The 20,024-nt window shown below is 42.1% G+C and overlaps 1 protein-coding gene and 1 non-coding gene across 2 annotated transcripts; both read left to right on the top strand.

Moving 5' to 3' along the window:
* Window positions 1-7,169: 7,169 nt before the first annotated feature.
* Window positions 7,170-15,321, top strand: Cyp1b1 (cytochrome P450 family 1 subfamily B member 1). Its single transcript, XM_020161972.2, has 3 exons — window positions 7,170-7,545; window positions 7,911-8,954; window positions 11,745-15,321. The coding sequence occupies exons 2-3, from the start codon at window positions 7,912-7,914 to the stop codon at window positions 12,331-12,333; spliced, it is 1,632 nt and encodes a 543-aa protein (XP_020017561.2). The 5' UTR covers window positions 7,170-7,545; window position 7,911; the 3' UTR covers window positions 12,334-15,321.
* Window positions 15,322-15,353: 32 nt separating this feature from the next.
* LOC141415346 (small nucleolar RNA U13) lies at window positions 15,354-15,462 on the top strand. Its single transcript, XR_012440318.1, has one exon. It is a non-coding gene; the product is annotated as a small nucleolar RNA U13 (small nucleolar RNA).
* The last annotated feature ends 4,562 nt before the right edge of the window (window positions 15,463-20,024 follow it).

The raw sequence follows: 20,024 nt of genomic DNA, 5'->3' as shown, positions 1-20,024 counted from the left end.
TTTTCTTAATTGCTTTATCTCCTTGACTCCTCTTCTTTTCCCTTCACTCCCACTTCTTTTCTTCACTCACCCACCTGTCTCACCTGTCTCTACTCTTTTGTAAGAGAGTAAAGGTAAAAAGAAAGTAGAGAGGAAGAGAAAAAGAAAAGAAAGGGTAGCAGCTTTAGAAAAGAACAGTCAGAAGCAATGCAGGCAAGGAAGATGAGAATGTCCCAAGGAAAGGGAAAATGAGAGAAAGAGTAAGAAAGAAGAAAGAAGAATGAAGGGAAATTGAGGGGAAGAAAAAAGTGTAGAAGGAGGGAAATCAGAAAAAAGGAAGAAGCAAAGTGTTGTGTTAAGACTTTGGGAGCTCTCAGATGCGAACTAAATGCATTTTGCATTGTAAGATGGCCATGAGTCTTTAGGAGACAGGGGCAGAATGCCATGATTTGTGTATGACATATCCCCTACAGGCTCACAAGTTGAAGGCTTGATCCTCAGTTGGTGACAGTATTTTGGGAGATGATGGGAACTGTAGGAGGTGGGGACCCATGTGTAGGAATTAGGTCACTGGGAGCATGCTGTTAAAGGTTAGATCTGGTCCCCAGTCCCCTTCTCTTTCTCTGCTTGCTCGTTAGCATAGTTGAGTGGCCTCTGCAGTATGCTCTCATCACTATGATGAACTGCCTCACTACAGGCCTACTTACATGCAGCCAAGTGACCATGGACTGAACCCTCTGAAACTGTGAGTCAAAATAAATCCTTCCTCCCTTAAGTTGTTTTGCTCAGGTATTTTGTCACAGCAATGCAAAAGTCAGACTAACACAGATCGTGAATCCTGAGAATCTTTGTGAGCATGCATGATACTTCATCAATTCTAAAACACACTTTTTAAACTTTCTGTTTTAATGTCTTTGAAATGTGCATGTGTTTTACCGTCAATGGCATAATTATAATGGGAGGCTCCCTCCCCCCATGCCTTATCTTACAAATAAAAAGTGGTGCATCTTATAAAATAATTAATCCTGAGGTTAGTTGAAAAAAAGTTTTTAATCTCTGTGGTTCTCAGCTTGTGTCTTTCCAGGAGGAAGAAAGCAGACGTAATTCAGGCAATGCACAGGAGTTTGGTATCAAATCCTAAGAATCTTTCCAATTTCCAACATGTGGCATGTAACATCTTATGGCTTTACCCTTCCTCTGCCCACCCTCAGTCATCTTGGACACACTGTGTCTGTTCCTGTTCTTCCCACCTACCAGCAGGTGCCTGATTACTGATTCCTGCCCACGCTAACATTAAGGGCTTTCCAGAAATGGGTGCATCTATTCCATTCTCCTCTCAGTGATGTATTTGTGGGTTTGGAGGGGTTGGAGGTGCACAGTGCCTATCCAGAACATCCACATTGGGGTCATGCTAGAAAGTAAGGCCATGAAGAAAGCTGACTTCCAGCCATCTAATAATAGAAGGCAGAGCTTTCTTGGCTGTTGGCACCAGGGGTAATACATCTATCTGCTGATTTAAAATAACAATTACAATAGTAATAGTGGGTTAGGGTTATTCTTCAACTCAAAGAATGCAGTGGGTGGAAAGCATGGAGGGGACTCTGGTGGCTCTTTTGCTTCCTAGCATATTTCACTTATACTTTTTTATTTTTTTTTGGCACTTGGGTTTGACTCAGGACTTTGCACTTGCAAAGCAGGTACTCCATTGCTTGAGCCACACCTCCAGTCCACTTTGCTCTGGTTATTTTGGAGATGGGGTCTTGTGAACTATTTGCCCAGGCTGGCCTCAAACCTCAATCCTCTGGATCTCAGCCTCCCAAGTAGTTAGAATTAATGACTGCTCAAGGTTTCCAGCTTCCCTTGCATATGGGAGGGATAAAAGCCCAAACAAAGACTAGCAGAAGTAGAGACCATGTAGAGAAGTCTTGCCTGGATCCTTCCATCTTGACGCCACTCTTATCCTTCCCTGTCACCAGAGCTGGTGCATTCCTGTACTGCTTAAACAAACTTAAACTGTTCCTTGGAATCAATACGGTACAAAGCATTTAAAAACTCCTTTTAACTATCCTCTAGCTTAACTGTTGTTTTTGAATGCTACTTACAGTACACAGTGCAAGTCTGAGTTGTGAGAGGGTGAAATCCCCATATTCTGCATAGTTGACTGAAATGAGATCCCTGCATTGATTGAGAAGTTGTGCTGATTAGTACAAAGCCTGAGGTGATTCTCAGTTAAGGGAGGATCCCATCTTGAGCTAGATCAGGGTACTCACAGGTTGCTTTAGATTTATCCAAAATTTTCATCAGGTGCCAAGTTGGCCCTTCAATGACATCTGTAACCTATAAGCTGGAAGAACCCAAGGTCTGAAGTCTGAAGATGCACTGTCAATATCCATTTTGGTTTGCCATAATTGATAAGGGCCTATCTTTCTGACAGTATTTGCCCAACTGGTTCCTCTACTTTTTGAGGCATGTCCCAGAACCAGAGCTGAGGCCAAGCAGGACATTCCTTACCTATTTTTCTGGCAAGAAAGCATGCATCTAGTTGATCTAAAAGCTACATGGTATCACTGAGGTGTTAAACAGGAGGTCTGGGCCTTCTTTTATATTTTTAAAAGAGTAATTTACTTGGTTTAAAGGCAACTTGCATCTGCCCCAATTCTGACAGAGATACCGTGATAAGGACTTGCAGGAATTTTGATAGCTCAGAATTTGGCACTAGCCTGTTGATAATTTCCTTCTTCTAAATTAGAGTCTAGTGATAGAGTGATGCCTGGGGTAGGGTCCTGAATCACTGCACAAGGGTCTTGCTACAGCAATATTGTAAGATTGCTATAAAACTCATTTCAAAGGGTATCACTGTGGTTTGATAGGTGTAAACCTAACAAAAGATGTGAATGACCTCTACAAGGAAAACTATACACTTCTGAAGAAAGAGATTGAGGAAGACTATAGAAAGTGGCGAGATCCCCCATGCTCATGGATTGGTAGAATCAACATAGTAAAAATGTCTATAGTCCCAAAAGTAATCTACATGTTTAATGCAATTCCCATCAAAATTCCAATGACATTCATTAAAGAGATCGAAAAATCTACCGTTAAATTTATATGGAAACACAAGAGGCCACAAATAGCCAAGGCAATACTCAGTCAAAAGAACAATGCTGGAGGTATCACGATACCTGACTTCAAACTATATTACAAAGCAATAATGATAAAAACAGCATGGTACTGGCACAAAAACAGACATGAAGACCAGTGGAACAGAATAGAGGACCCAGATATGAAGCCACATAACTATAACCAACTTGTCTTTGACAAAGGAGCTAAAAATATACGATGGAGAAATAGCAGCCTCTTCAACAAAAACTGCTGGGAAAACTGGTTAGCAGTCTGCAAAAAACTGAAACTAGATCCATGTATATCACCCTATACCAAGATTAACTCAAAGTGGATCAAGGATCTTAATATCAGACCCCAAACTCTAAAGTTGATACAGGAAAGAGTAGGAAATACTCTGGAGTTAGTAGGTATAGGTAAGAACTTTCTCAACGAAACCCCAGCAGCACAGCAACTAAGAGATAGCATAGATAAATGGGACCTCATAAAACTAAAAAGCTTCTGTTCATCAAAAGAAGTGGTCTCTAAACTGAAGAGAACACCCACAGAGTGGGAGAAAATATTTGCCAGCTACACATCAGACAAAGGACTGATAACCAGAATATATAGGGAACTTAAAAAACTAAATTCTCCCAAAACTAGAACCAATAAAGAAGTGGGCAAGTGAACTAAACAGAACTTTCTCAAAAGAAGAAATTCAAATGGCCAAAAAACACATGAAAAAATGCTCACCATTCCTAGCAATAAAGGAAATGCAAATTAAAACCACACTAAGATTCCACCTCACCCGTTAGAATAGCCATCATTAGCAACACCACAAACAACAGGTGTTGGCAAGGATGCAGGGAAAAAGGAACCCTCTTACACTGCTGGTGGGAATGTAAACTAGTACAACCACTCTGGAAAAAAATTTGGAGGCTACTTAAAAAGCTAAACATTGATCTACCATTTGATCCAGCAATACCACTCTTGGGGATATACCCAAAAGACTGTGACACAGGTTACTCCAGAGACACCTGCACACCCATGTTTATCGTGGCACTATTCACAATAGCCAAGTTATGGAAACAGCCAAGATGCCCCACCACTGACGAATGGATTAAGAAAATGTGGTATCTATACACAATGGAATTTTATGCAGCTATGAAGAAGAACGAAATGTTATCATTTGCTGGTAAATGGATGGAATTGGAGAACATCATTCTGAGTGAGGTTAGCCTGGCCCAAAAGACCAAAAATCGTATGTTCTTCCTCATATGTGGACATTAGATCAAGGGCAAACAAGGGGACTGGACTTTGAGCACATGATAAAATCGAGAGCACACCAGGGAGGGGTGAGGATAGGTAAGACACCTAAAAAAATTAGCTAGCATTTGTTGCCCTTAACGCAGAGAAACTAAAGCAGATACCTTAAAAGCAACTGAGGCCAATAGGAAAAGGGGACCAGGATCTAGAGAAAAGGTTAGATCAAGAATTAGAAGGTAACACACACGCACAGGAAATTAACGTGAGTCAACTCCCTGTATAGCTATCCTTATCTCAACCAGGAACACTTGTTCCTTCCTATTATTGCTTATACTCTCTCTTCAACAAAATTAGAGATAAGGGCAAAATAGTTTCTGCTGGGTATTGAGGGGGTGGGGGGGAGAGGGAGGGGGCAGAGTGGGTGGTAAGGGAGGGGGTGGGGGCGGGGGGGGAGAAATGACCCAAGCCTTGTATGCACATATGAATAATAAAACAATAATAAAAAAAAAGGGTATCACTGTGGTTTTGAATGCATCCTCCAAAAGTGTAACGTTGGAAGTTTAACTCCTGTACACACGGTGTTGTGGGGTGGGGTCTAGGAGGAGGTATTTGGATCATGGAAGCAGAGGCCTTACCTATGCATTAATGCCTTTCTCCTGAGTTCTAACCTGGCCAGACTGGGGAGACTGCCCCTTGTGTTTGCCTTCTTCCTGGAAGCTGACACCATGCTCTTGGATGTTCTAACCTCCAGAACTATGATCCAAAATAAACTTTTTTTCTATAAATTATCCAGTCTCAAGAATTTTGTTACAACAACAAAAAACAGACTAAGACAGACCGTGTAAGCCAACACAACTCTGAGAGACCAATGCTTACTACTGAACTAATGTAGTTGGCCCCAAACCACCTTCATCACTGATCTGAATACTCCATCAGTGTACAAAATCACTCCCGGAGAAACTTTCAAAAATTACTAATTAAGATTTTGTTAAAAGGCCAGATATTTCTTAGCAGGCCTGATATTTTATTATAAGAAGTCACACTCTTTTTCAGACCTTTCACTCCTTTCTGTTTCCTTATAATGTATTTGGTTACTCCAAGGTCAGCTACCAGGCACCATCCACAGGCCTCCCTCATAGCCAATTTAATTGCAAAGAGTGAGCATATATATATATGCTTTGTGATCCTCAGAACCCTCAGTTATGAAACATAATAAAACAAACAAAAAATTAAATTCTTTCAGCTGATTTTTTTAAGGCAGACAAAAAAGGACTTTCAGCCTCTTATCTACTCTTTTCTTCCATTTAAACCTGTACAGGGATCTGTAGTAAGCTTTGGGAAGGCTCAAATTCTATCTCCACCTCTTGACAGCTGTGGGACCTGGGTAAGTCACATAACCTCTCTGAACTCGTTTCCTTATTTGTAAGTGAGACAATAAACAGCACAAGTTTCCAAGTGCAGGCAGAACGACCTGCTGGTACAATTTCTACCTTGTTAACTAGGTATATCCCACCTCTTCCCTGGGTTCGCCCTTTTTCCGGACTCACAGAGACCTTGCTCTCTCAGGTGTCTTGTAAGTACAGTTACTATGTCTAAGTTGCCTCCCTACTCCAAGCGCCTCTGGCTTCCCTTTGGAAGGAAGCTCACCGATTGCAGAGGAAACGGGACTGAGTCACCAGTCTGCAGGGGTTGAGACGCGCGCCCAGATCCCGCCTGCGGGTGGTGGCTGGGGCGTCCGCCTAGCTGGCCGGGCCGGCGCAGCCGTGCGTGCGCCGCGGAGGGTGGTGGCGGCAGTCACCCCGCCCTTGGCCGCCGGCTCGGCGAGTCAGGTGCCGTGAGAAGCGCGGGAGGGGCGCCCAGGGAGATGACTGGAGCCGACTTCCCAGAAGCAGCGCACGCAAGGCACAGCTCCGCACGCAAGGGGGAGGCGACAGCAGAAGAAACTTTTCAACCCGATAAAGTCCGCAGGCACGCTGAGAGTTGTCTCCTCCTCCCACTCACCGCCCCCGCTAGAGTCCCTAGCTCCAGGAATCCTCTGAGCGCTAAGTCCCCGCCTCCCGGCCTGCGGTATTCGCCCCAGCTTGGCTCCCAGCCCAGCGCCCCAGCCTGGGTGTAGCCAGGGTCTAGCGCGCTCCAGGTGGCAGTGCCACTCTGAGCTGTTTCGATGCCGGAAACCTCAGGGCCCGCGCGCCCCGAGAGTGCTGGCCTTTGTGTGTCCAAGGATGGTTCAGGGTGCAGGCGGGAGAGCTACTTCTTTTAGGATGTCCTGATCTGGCCACAGGAGGTGGAAAGAGAACTTTGCCTATCAAAGGGCCACCACGAAGGGGCCAAATTGCTTGCTTCAGAGAGTTTAAGATAGAAAATGAATACAATAACGAGGCAAACTGCCGCCACTACCCGAGTCACCCTTTGGACAGGTTCCCTTTCTCGGCTTGAGCGCCGAAGGATCTCAGGAACAGTTTTCTCTGGGGGACCAAGTTCAAATCACGGGGAAGAAAAGGAGGTCGTGCTCTCTGGGCTGGGGTGCGATGGGACCTAAAGCACAGGGGCATGGGCAGGTTCTGTCCCCAGCGCGTTCTGGGGGTAACCGTGAGGCCCCAGATGGGGATGACTGCGATTAAAGGTCATCGAAAAGTTCATTCTGCCGCTTCTAGTAGAGCCGTCGGAACGCGCCCTGCAGCAGTCTAGTTGAACGACCCTGGGCAACCCCCGCGAGCCGACCCGAGTCCGAGTCCGAGATCCTGCCGTGTGGACTGTGGCGGCGCGCCCCGCCCCCCGCAAGCCCCGCCCCCCGCCAGGTCCCCCTTCCTCCACTTTCTACACAGTCCTTAAAACCCGCAGAAGCGGTGTGGTGCGTGTGGTCTCTGCAGTGGGTGCAAATGCCTCTGCGACGCCAGCTGTGAGAGCGGCCCGCGGGCTGGGAATTGACTTCTCTCCATCCTAACACTATAAGAAAACCTTGACTTTCCTAGAGTCCCAGGTGCAGCCGGGCTCGACAAACGAGGAACTTTTCTTCGTCTCCATCCTAATCCAAGCGCTCTTGGTTTTGACCACGCCAAGAGCGGGCGCTAAGCACCTGCAAGGCAGCACCTGCAGGGCGGCCTTACAAGGTTCCTTGAGGCTCTCAGGTTGAATTGTTGCCCTGGCAAAGGTCTTTCTTGGAGCTGGCTGTTCTACACCGCTGGAAACCACGCCTCTCCGCAGGTCAGTCTGTCCGCGCCTCCCCGAGGCGTCTTCAGATGGGTTCTTACAGGTCAGGGGTGGGGCTGAGGTACTTCTAAGGAAACCAAGTGCCACTGCCTCTGTGCCTGCGATGTTGTGCCGGAATTACAGGAACCGTTACGCAGCTAGGGATGCAGAGGCTGGCTCTGGGTCAGGGCTGCGGAAGTGCGCCCCCTTCCCTCTCCACTGGAGGCTGGGTTGGGGATGCGAAGGGGTGTCTAACTCCACCTGCGCACAGTATTCTCTCCACTCAGCGGTGCACGCAACCCCAGGCTGGGCTTGGGTATGGGGAGTCCGTTCTTTTCTCTGCACACCTGAGCGACATACCTTTGCCTTTCTGTCCCCAGCATGGCCACTGGCCTCAGCCCGGACGATTCGCAGCAACTGAGCCCGCTGTCCACCGAGCAGACCACGCTCCTGCTACTCTTCTCGGTACTGGCCGCTGTGCACGTGGGCCAGTGGCTGTTGAGGCAGCGGCGGCGACAGCCCTGGTCCACACCCCCGGGCCCCTTCCCATGGCCGCTGATCGGAAACGCGGCGTCTGTGGGCTCCCCATCGCACCTATCATTTGCGCGCCTGGCTAAGCGCTATGGCGACGTCTTCCAGATCCGTCTAGGCAGCTGTCCCGTGGTGGTGCTGAATGGCGAGAGTGCCATCCACCAGGCCCTGGTGCAGCAGGGTGCTGTCTTCGCTGACCGGCCGCCCTTCGCCTCCTTCCGCGTGGTGTCTGACGGCCGCAGCCTGGCCTTCGGTCATTACTCGGAGCAATGGAAGGCTCAGAGGCGTGCAGCGTATACCATAATGCGCGCCTTTTCCACGCGCCAGCCACGCAGCCGCCTCATCCTCGAGGGCCACGTGCGGGGCGAGGCGCGCGAGTTGGTAGCCGTGCTAGTGCGCGGCAGCGAAGGCGGCACCTTCCTGGACCCGACGCAGTCGATCATTGTGGCGGTGGCCAACGTCATGAGCGCGGTGTGTTTCGGCTGCCGCTACAACCACAACGACGCGGAATTCCTGGAGCTGCTCAGCCACAACGAGGAATTCGGGCGCACTGTGGGCGCCGGCAGCTTGGTGGACGTGCTGCCCTGGCTGCAGCTCTTCCCCAACCCGGTGCGCACCACCTTTCGCGAGTTCCAGCAGCTCAACCGTAACTTCAGCAACTTTGTGCTTGACAAGTTCCAGCAGCACCGCGAAAGCCTCCTGACCCGGGCTGCCCCCAGTGACATGATGGACGCCTTCATCCTCTCCGCGGAAAAGAAGGCAGCCGAGGGCTCTGGCGATGGTCGCACGCGGCTGGACTTGGAGAACGTGCCAGCCACTATCACCGACATATTTGGCGCCAGTCAGGACACCCTCTCCACTGCGCTGTTGTGGCTGCTTATTCTCTTTACCAGGTAAAGCCACCAGGAGGTATGGGTTGTGTCTTTTTTCCCTTTTAAAAAAAGAGTGAGACTTGTGGTCCCTGGCAGCCCTCAGGGTTAGAGGTTTCCCTCCAGATCCCCACCCCTCAAAACTGAGGTTTCTTCGGGAAAGCTGCTCCCAGGTTTGCAAAGCTCAGAGGTGAGCCGCGCGCGCTCACTCCATCTAGCGCTGCCAGGACCTCTCCGTACCCTGGATCTCGCATCTCTTCTCTGCCTACTCCTCCCTCGCCTTAAGTGGGGACTAATTTGTGAAACACCCTCCCTACCCCAGCCACAAAATCAGGATTTTACAGTTCCCGCAGGTCAGTTCTCATATCTGTCCGTGGAGCAATAGAAGCAAAATTGGAACGGTTTCAGGAGAAACGGAAACGCAGTAAATGTGTTAAATAAACGGAGGGGAGTAATTGGCACGGGTCGGAGGCCGCCCAACCCTGGCGTTAAAAGTGAGCCTGAGGGTCAGGGCTTTGTCCCCGGGGAAAGTGAGCCCGTTCAGAAGGCGGCCAGAACCCGTGAGCAGTGTTGGGTTCATAAAACCGCCTCAAAACGAATAAGAAATAACAGCACCAGTAGTCACTTCTGTCCAGCATCTAGGGGGAATACTGGATGTTCCGGAGGCGTCTGTGAGCCTCTCTGGCCCCTCCACAAGCCTCCCAATGCCCACCTTGATAAGGGCTCCAACCTCTACCGCTCTGCGGACAGGCACAGGTTAAACGGCCCCGGTGTCAGCTGCCAGACTCAGCAAATAAAAAATAAGCTCTGGGTGGGAATTTACCTTCAAAGATTAGCAGTTGTTTATCTGAAATTCAGATTTAACAGGGCAGCCTGTTATTTGGAAACACTTCCCGCGCTCAAGAGCAATCTCAATGGCTTGAGAGACCAGAAAGCCTGGGTGTGCTATTTCTTGTCTTAAAAAGTAAGCAGTCAGGGACACAGAATGTGCAGACTCCCAGGGATTTGGAAGGCACAGAGGGTTTCTTTTGTTATTGGAATCTGTCCTTACCTATTGTACAGTTTTCACAAATTGAATTTTTTATATAAAACAGATTTTCTGTGTTAAGATAGTAGAAATATGTATTGGGAAGCAGAACTAGAATAAAGAAAAGTGAACAAAGGGAAAAAAGGCCACTCCAGAATGAGGTAAGCAGGTCTTCTGTATCCCCAGATGACCACGTAGGCTTTCTTCTTTATTAGGACAGAATTTAAATAGCTCTCCATGTAATCCAACTGAGCAGCAAAAGGAAATAAAACAATTTTGGGGTCACTTTCAATTCAATAAAGCCAATAAATACTTTTTTTTTCTTGAAAAGACAATATGGCAGGGGCTGGCAAATTTTAATACCCCGTTTTGGATATAAATTTTACTGAAACACAGTTGTGTCCGTTCATTTCTGTATTGTCTATATTTCCTTTCACACTAGGAGACAAAATGGAAGATGCAACAGGAATGATTTGGTCCACACAGTCTAAAATATTTACTATCTGTTCCTTTATGACAAAAGTTGGTAGATCTTTGCAATATAATGTCCAAGAAGTGATTTATATCACCCATAATTTCATCACTTCACATGTTTTATTATTTTCATAGTTACAATTCTTGTGTGTTTTTGACTTCTGAACCTCCTACTTATATAGTGAACATTTCCCATGCTTTCATGTTGGTTTTAGTAATCTCAGTGACTACATCATATCTTGTCTTAATAATGTAAGATGCGTGTAATCGTTTCTTGAGCTTTAACATTTAAAAATTTTAGCACCAGGCATGGGGGCACACACCCCTAAATCCCAGCATTTGAGAGGCTGAGGCAGGAGGATCTAGAGTTTGAGGCCAACCTGGATTACATAGTGAGACCTGTCTCAAAAACAAAAATGACAAAAAAAATTGGCTAATGTTGTGGTTATATATTAATGTACATATTAAATTATTTTTCTGAAAATACATTTCTAGGCATGAATTACTGAATTTTTTTTAAAAAGGGGGGGCCAAGAAGGTACCCATATGGAGGTTGCTTTGTACTAAGATTTTGTTTTCCAAAAGGATTTTACCAGTATATATCAGCTACAGTACACAATGTTACAATTTGTACTGCAATCTTACAAACATTGAGAATTTGCTTTTCAGCCTAGAAGATAAGTAACTTTATCTATGGAGATACAAATAATATTTTATAAAATAAGAACGAGGCATGGTGCAGGGAAAGGATCTGCATTAAAGGCTGCATTTTAGCTTTTGTGTGTCTTGGGTATTTTTGCCTTTGCAGACTCCCTACTCTATAAGCAAATTAAAAATTAGATTTTATGACTACATTGCTATAAAATGAATACATTAAAATTATGTATTAGAATTTCTACCTAAAAGTTCACTTTTTGGATCTGAAGATTTTAAAAGATGTGAAAATATTTTTTGTGGGCCCCTAAAAAGTATTGTGGATCAGGCACTGTGCCTAATGGATAAGCTGGCTTGGCCATTATGGTGCATTTTTCAGACCAAGAAAATGTAAGAGTTTTTTGACTTATGATGGGAAAGAAAGCTTTCAGCCATATAAGATTTATTACAGAAAATACAATTGTTAAAGTCCATCTGGTATTTTAGAGAGAAATTAGTAACCTGTTACAATTTTTTTCCAGAAATACTAATTCAGTCATTGCCCTAGATAGCCTGTTGAAAGAAACGTGGAATTAAAATAAATGATAATATGTTTCTAGATGAAAGAATTAATTTTGCTTCTTCATTTTTTTTCTCCCTCTGCATTAAAATCCAAACAGATACCCTGATGTGCAAGCTCGAGTACAGGCTGAATTGGACCAGGTTGTGGGGAGGGACCGCCTGCCCTGCATGGATGACCAGCCCAGTCTCCCGTATGTAATGGCCTTTCTTTATGAAAGCATGAGATTCTCCAGCTTCCTGCCTGTCACCATTCCTCATGCTACCACGGCCAACACTTTTGTCTTGGGCTACTACATCCCCAAGAACACGGTGATTTTTGTTAACCAGTGGTCTGTGAATCATGACCCCGTGAAGTGGCCTAACCCAGAGGACTTTGATCCAGCCCGATTCTTGGACAAGGATGGCTTCATCAACAAGGAGCTGGCCAGCAGCGTGATGATTTTTTCAGTGGGCAAACGGCGGTGCGTTGGCGAAGAGCTTTCTAAAATGTTGATGTTTCTCTTCATCTCCATCCTGGCTCACCAGTGCAATTTCAAGGCCAACCAAAATGAGCCCTCGAAAATGAGTTTCAGTTATGGCCTGACTATTAAGCCCAAATCATTTAAAATCCATGTCACTCTCAGGGAGTCCATGGAGCTACTTGATAATGCTGTTCAAAAGTTGCAAGCCAAGGAAGCTTGCCAGTAGAAGGTTTTAGAAGTTCTGCAGTGTTATCGGATGGAGGAAAATTCAGTTTTTTTTTTTTTCCTGGTTTCTCTTTGGTACCACTTCTTTTTTTTTTTTCTTTTTCTTTTTTTTCATTTTTCTTTTTTTTCTTTTTCTTTTTTTTCATTTTTCTTTTATTATTCATATGTGCATACAAGGATTGGTTCATTTCTCCCCACTGCCCCCACCCCTGGTGGGGCTTCTTGATTAGCCTCTAAGATGAGCATAAACCAAGTGGCCTGTGGGTGAGGTGTGCTCCATGCTGTGTGACTTCTGTGGCCCCTAAGCTGTGCAGGAGCTCCTGAAAGAGTTTTTGAGTCAGAGATAAGGGCTTAAGGAATTGTTATATATGTACTGGATTCTGATAAAATTTCTTAAGGGAGCATGTTGTTAAAATACACACATACATACTCACGTGCACGCACAATTAATGAAGTATTTTAATAACTGTGACTTTTTTAGGTGGATCCAAGGTTGAACTTCTAAATATAGATATCTACTCCATAGAAAACTGTATGAAGCTAAGTTTTAGGATATTTTGAAGATGAAAAGGAAATTAATTTCAGTTAAGATGTGACTCAGGGTGATAAAGGAAAAGATAAATCCAGAAATCCCCTTACTTACCTTTTCAGTAAAATACCTTAAATTGACTGCATTGTCTTTGGTGGGTTTATCTTTTTGCTTACTGATCTTCTCTTTAGGGCAAATCATAAAATCACTTGCTCAAGAAGAAATTAATAGTTGAATTAATGATTATATTGAGTTTCAGAGATTTATCATGAACTTCAAAGTGTAAATTATATACACTGCAAAATTCAAAGCTGAAGTTGTACCTCATTTGGTTGCCAAAGTACAGTATTACAGTTATGAGAAAGAAAAAAGATTTGCCAGTCCAGCTAAGCGTTCAGTTATGCAATTGTAATGTGTTGATCTCAGTCAGTCTCATAGGCTAAAAGAAACCCATGTCACCAAATAGTGTTCAATAATATATATATATATATATATATATATATATATGCACAAGTATCCACAAGCAGTATGTTAGCATTAATTATTTTGGTCAGGAAAAAGTTGAATATTTGTCTTGTATACTATTTTTGACATTATGAAAACCAAGTCAAAGAAAAATCTCTTTTTTTCATGCAAGTTTTGGACAATGGACAAATCTCAAAAAATAAATCAGTAAGATGTATTCTTTAAACATTTTTATTAAAAACGTACTCTAATACAGTTTATTTTTTTGAAAATGATCCAATCAATATGTTAAAATTCCAAGGTCTTGGCATGCTTAAATTTTAATTTAATTTCAAATCCATCCTGATTATTGAGTTCCAGTTGAAGCAAAAATCTGGCTATTATCCTGTGGTACTTTTGGTACCTGGGAAGGGATAAAGCTTGAACAAAATATATGCATTTGAATTATGTAAATAGCCTGAAAACTTCTTAAAAAGTGATGGAAAACTGCAAAAATACAAAGGCATCCTTTTTTACAGTCTTTTTTTTTTTTGAAACTAAACTTCCCAAAGGAAGTGTCCTTAGAGCTTACTGTTTGCTCTAATTTATGAAGCTTTTTGGAATTTTTGTATTAAAATTACAAAGAAGGAAGGGTATAATGGTTATATGTGTGTGTGTGTGTGTGTGGTTGGAGAAAAGAGAGAAAGAATGAAAAGGAATAAAGATAACTAAATAATTTCCCACTCATTCCAAATTAATTTAACTAAAGCACAAAATTTGAATTATGAACATTTAGAAAAAAGATGTTGACATGCCAGTGTTAGTCTCAAGTAGTTTTTTTTAAAGCAGTTCTATTTTGTAGTTTGGAATATTGTATTACTAAATATATTTCATGTACTTTTTATTTGGAAAATTTCATAACTGTACCTCTTGAGTATGAAAAATTGTTTGTGTCCTTATGTTAAAGGCACTAAAGTCAACTACAAAAATCAGGCTTGCCTAATAATTTTAAGCTCTTTGGACATTGGCAAATGTTATGCACCAGCACAGCTGAGACAGTGAGTTTGGGCTCTAATGGCCTGTTTACTCTGAGAGGTGTGTAATAGCAAAAATAATCCTGAACCGATTTGGACACCTCATTAACTCAACCAGGTCCAGATGTGCCAACTGGGTCCAAACTGGTTTTATGAATGTAGGTTGGGTTGTCACCTGATGATTGCAGCGAGGGAAAAGTAAGATGGGTCTTGGAGTTTACCTGACTTATTTAATATGTTGAAAACCTAGTGAAAGGAAGGAAAATAAAACCAAAAATGAGCAAAAATAACCAAATTTGGAGGCTAGAGTAGTCAGATGACTGCTTCATCAGAAAGCTTCATTATTTCTGCTAGACATAGACTGTATTTGCTGATCACTATTAAAGTCACAACATCTACTTCAGGTTATTGCAACAATTAATGTATTTTTTTAAAAATCAAATGCCTCATTTATTGAAGCTTTGACTATGTAAAAAATTGCTTTTTTTCCAAAACAAAAAAAAAGTCTCAGGTGTGTTTTTGTGGATTATCTGAAAGCTTCCGTGTCCCAGAACTTAGCCTTTATCTGTGAAATAGTACTGCACCTTTCATGTTTTCATACTAGATCTATATTAGATCAAATAGTTGCATAGCAGTATATGTTAATTTGTATGTTTTTAGCTGTGACACGACTGTGTGATAAAAAGTATACTTCAGTAGATGATCGTAACTCATTAATTTCTTTTTAATCTTTTCATATTTTTGTACTTTATATGCTTTTAGTGTGTACACAGCAGCTATAGTAGATAGTTGTAACCAAAACAGATCCTTGGGGACACAGCATTAATACATAGCTTTTTTTGTTTGATATACCAAATTTTAAAAAATCTGTACCAGTGATTATCTATAATGGGACACCATTACTAAAATAATAAAAATTACTTTCATAATCTTGTGAAGTTTCATTTTATGTTGTGTAAATAAAGTCAAATTCACCCATTTATTTCTACTGTTACTATGTTTCTTTTCGTTAAAATACTGCAGCAGAAACGCGAGGATTGGATTTTCACGCCACTGTGTGAGACGTGCCTTGTGTGAGATATGTCAAACCTTGTGACAACATCAGCACATTACCCACCTGACCGGAAAAATACTAAAAGAAAACATTTTCATTATAATCATTTTACTTGGCCATTCTATATTTTAGTGTGTTTTCTCCTTTTATTTTTTCCTTTGTTTTTCAGCATCCAATTTTCTACCAGATTCCTGATTTCTATATTTTTGAATTTATACATATTAAAAAGATATGTATAAATTTCAATGGCAAACAACCAAGCAAAATAAGAATTCATTTTGAAAGATTGGGTTGAGACTTAAGATGCTGACCTAATATTTCTGCTTCATCTGAAAAATGCAGGTCACATTTTTTTCCTCCTCAGCAGTACACTAATCTTTTCTCCGAGTAATTCATTCATTTTAAGTTACATGTGCCTTAATAAGTCCAATTAATATTCAATAAAATAGAATGAATGAGAAAATTCTGTAGTATACTGTGTGGAAGTATTTTTCTGCCAAACTTTTTACTTGGTAAAAAGTAACTTGATGTCACAGGACCCATGCTATGGGTTTCTACTGCCCCACATTCACAGATGGTAGGGTTGTGTAGTGCCAAAGGCTCTTATTTTTTCCTAGATATTAGCTCCTGTTACCAAGAAAACAGGAAAAGAAGCAGAGAAGTAAAAAAGAAATTAAACTCAATAGCATTGATACTTTGACTTAGGAATATCAGTTTAGCAGCCAGAAGGGATGGTTTCAGAGAATATGCATTTATTTTCTACATGGACTACAAAAGGATCTTGAAAAAGGTTAAAAATTGAGGACAAGTGAAGAAAATACTTGGGGAAAAATTTCTTTAAAAATCTAACTTGGGGCAGGTTTTTGCAAGGGTTAAGCAGGGTTGCATTTTACCCAGTCCATCCAGTAGAGTGTAAGGTTGGATGCTGGTAGGGAGTGAATGCAGCTTTGGACATCAAATAGGTGTGAGCGTTGGAAACTCACAAAGGTCATATCCAAGGTCATTTTAAAGCCAGGCCACCTTTCCGAATAAGTGCTACAGAAGCCAACTGACCATGAGCGCTCCCATATTTTGGCTCAGTGGCGCTCTGCCTTCCAGTTTGGTCTCAACTTAGTTATCCATCTCAGAAAAGGGAGAAAAATGAAGGAAAAAACAATTGAATACATTTAAACACATTCCAAAGCAAATCTTTTAAAGATGCGATTTTGGAGAAAAATAGCTATGGGCAAACTATAGGTAATTGCTCATGCTTGCCAACCCTTTTTTTTTTTGCTAACCTACATGCAGCTTGGAGGAAGAATGGTGCGGTCTTCATTAATACTTTTCACTGGGTGTCAGGTAAGACGGGAAGAAATATGTTAAGTACTTATGATTTTTGTATAACAATCTTGTGAGAGAGGCAGAAAGATGCTAAATTAATCATTTAGAAGTATCCATTATTAATGTATGATAAAAAAAACATGAAGAAGAAGCATGAGGATTTTTCCCTAGAGATAAACTGAATTGGAAGCCCATTGTCTTGGTGCCATAGCTTCACCCATATGACATAAATAACACACCAGGTGACAGCAGAAACCTACCATCCACAGGAAACACTGTCCAAGTCTGAAAAATCAGCCTTTTTATTTTCAATTCTGTTTTTAATTACTGTTTGCCTACTTTTGTCTCTGTCTCTCAGTGGACAACCATTACAGTGTGCTTAATCCGTACTCTTTGTGTGCTACAGAAAAATTTGTATTATTGCTTTGCATACACATGATTTTAGTTTATATAATTGTTGTACCTATTGCATTCTGTGGCTTAAAATTTTCTTGGTATAATACCGTGTGTGTGTGTGTGTGTGTGTGTGTGTGTGTGTGTGTGTGTTAGTGGGGATTGAACCTAGGGCCTGGCATATTCTCTACCACTTGAGCCACTGCCCTAGCCCTTAGTATAATATCTCAAAGTCCCTTCCCTGGGCAATTCCTGTGTCATACTAGGCTTCAAATTGCTGCCTTGTATTCTGTGGTATTCACTCACATTTTCTCTGTTCACTGTCTTGGGAATGGTTACACATCGATGTACCTATTACACAATTTTATGAGTTCCCTAATGATACTGCAAGAAACATCTTGTACATGCTTTCTGGTGGACCTATGTAAAATTTGTAATATATCCCATGCCCATGATGAGATCTTTGTGTTAGAGAGTACATGAGTATGTAATCTAAACACTGTGTCTTTTGATGGGTGAATTAAGTCCGTTAACATTAAGTGTTAGTACTGATAGGTATGTGGTGATTCCTGCCATTTAGTTGTCTTAGTTGTTTGAAGGTTTGATTGTGTGTACCTAACTTGATGTTACTCTATACTGTCTTGCTTTTTCTTATCCTGTGGTTTGGTGCTGCCTGCCTTTTCATGGTTAAGTTGGGTGTCACTTTCTGTGTGCAGAATCCCTTGCAGAATCTTTTTTAATGGTGGCTTTGTGGTCACATATTGTTTTAGTTTCTGCTTATCATGGAAGACTTTTATTGCTCCATCTATTTTGAATGATAGCTTTGCTGGGTAGAGTATCCTGGGGTTGAAGTTATTTTCATTCAGTGCCTGGAAGATCTCACCCCATGCTCTTCTTGCTTTTAATGTTTCTGTTGAGAAGTCTGCTGTGATTTTGATGGGTTTACCTTTGTATGTTATTTGTTTTTTCTCTCTTACAGCCTTCAGTATTCTTTCCTTAGTTTCTGAACTTGTTGTTTTAATGATGATATGTCGTGGGGTAGTTCTATTTTGATCTGGTCTGTTTGGTGTCCTGGAGGCCTCTTGCAGCTGTATGGGAATATCTTTCTCTAGATTTGGGAAATTTTCCATTATTATTTTGTTGAATATATTACACATTCCCTTCGCTTGCACCTCTTCTCCTTCTTCGATGCCCATGATTCTCAAGTTTGGTCTTTTGATGGAGTCAGTGAGTTCTTGCATTTTCTTTTCACAGGTCTTGAGTTGTTTAATTAATAGTTCTTCAGTTTTTCCTTTAATTACCATTTCATCTTCAAGTTCTGAGATTCTGTCTTCTGTTTCCTAGAAGGTAACACCCACGCACAGGAAATCAATGTGAATCAATGCCCTGTATAGCTATCCTTATCTCAACCAGCAAAAACCCTTGTTCCTTCCTATTGTTGCTTATACTCTCTCTACAACAAAATTAGAAATAAGGGCAAAATCGTTTCTGCTGGGTATTGAGGGGGTGGGGAGGAGAGGGAGGAGGCAGAGTGGGTGGTAAGGGAGGGGGTGGGGGCAGGGGGGAGAAATGAACCAAGCCTTGTATGCACATATGAATAATAAAAGAAAAATGAAAAATAAATAAATAAATAAAAAATAAACACTGCAAGTATAGTCCTCCAGAATAAAGCTGGCCATACTCCCCTTAACTGTGTGTGAGGGTTCCACTGTACCTACCTCCCCCCGCTCCCAGCATAGCCTCTTTATTGTATATAACATACATCCTCTTGGGAGAGTTAATGCATTAAATCAATTTTTTAACCAGGAAAAAAAAGACATCTATGCTGATTTTTCCATACCTACTGTACCTTTATTTGTGTTTACATCACATCTCCTCTGATAGATGGTACATCCATCTAGCACAACATTGCACATATAGAAGCAAGAGTGAAGAAAGTGGAGTGAGTTCTATTGAATCTGCTTCATGACACTGTCAGGATCTTCACCTTTCCCCTGATTTGATTATAAATTGCTACCTGTGTTATTCAGCTTTCCATTGTGGAGACAAAATACCTGATAAAATCAACTTAAAAGAGGAAATATTTATTTGGGCTTACAGTTGGGGGTTTCAGTTCATGGTTGGTTGGCCCACTGCATTTGGGCCTGTGGCAGGTGAGGACATCATGAGGGGAGCACTTGGAAGAGCAAATGTGCTCACATCATGGTGGCTGGGAAGCAAAGAAAACGAGAAGAGACTGGGGTCCCAGTATTCCCTTCAAGAGCATGTCCCCCCCTCTAAAGACCTCGCTTCCTTCCACTAAACCCTACCTCCTAAAGCCACCACCTCCCAATAGCACCACAGGTTGGTGACCAAGCCTTTAATAAGTAGACCTTTGGTGAACACTCCAGATCCAAACTACAGTAGGGCCTTTAGGTCTAATCTCAGTTTGCTATTGTTATAAAATTGAAGTTATTCCAGGTTTTTAGGTTTCTGCTAAGTCACTATGAAGCAAGCACAAATGCCAATCCTTGGATCTTCCTCCCTTGAGCAATGGCTTCAAAATGTGAAGCAATTAAATTAGCATGCAATAGTTGTATGGGGAGAACACATTCCAACATTTACATATGTGTTTACAGTATATCACAGCCATCATAAAATGTGTTTTTCTAAACCATAACCCATAGTATGAAATAGATTTTACATTATAAATTACTATCTATGCATGTATGTGATTATGCTTTTATGCATATATATATGCCAACAATTCTTAACAATTCTTACTTTTCACTTTTGGGATACAATTTGTTTTTATATTGTTCCTTATTTTTTTCATTAAAAATGTATGACAGTGAGGTACCAACAGCCCTTTTTCTGTTGTTTATTTTTGAGATAGGATCTTTCTTTATTCCTGGGCCATCCTGGACTGCCATCCTTCT

The sequence above is a fragment of the Castor canadensis genome, chromosome 12 (assembly GCF_047511655.1).
Source record: "Castor canadensis chromosome 12, mCasCan1.hap1v2, whole genome shotgun sequence".
Lineage (NCBI taxonomy): Eukaryota > Metazoa > Chordata > Mammalia > Rodentia > Castoridae > Castor > Castor canadensis.
The sequence above is the reverse complement of the archived record's forward strand: the minus strand, read 5'-3'. Positions and strand labels throughout refer to the sequence as shown.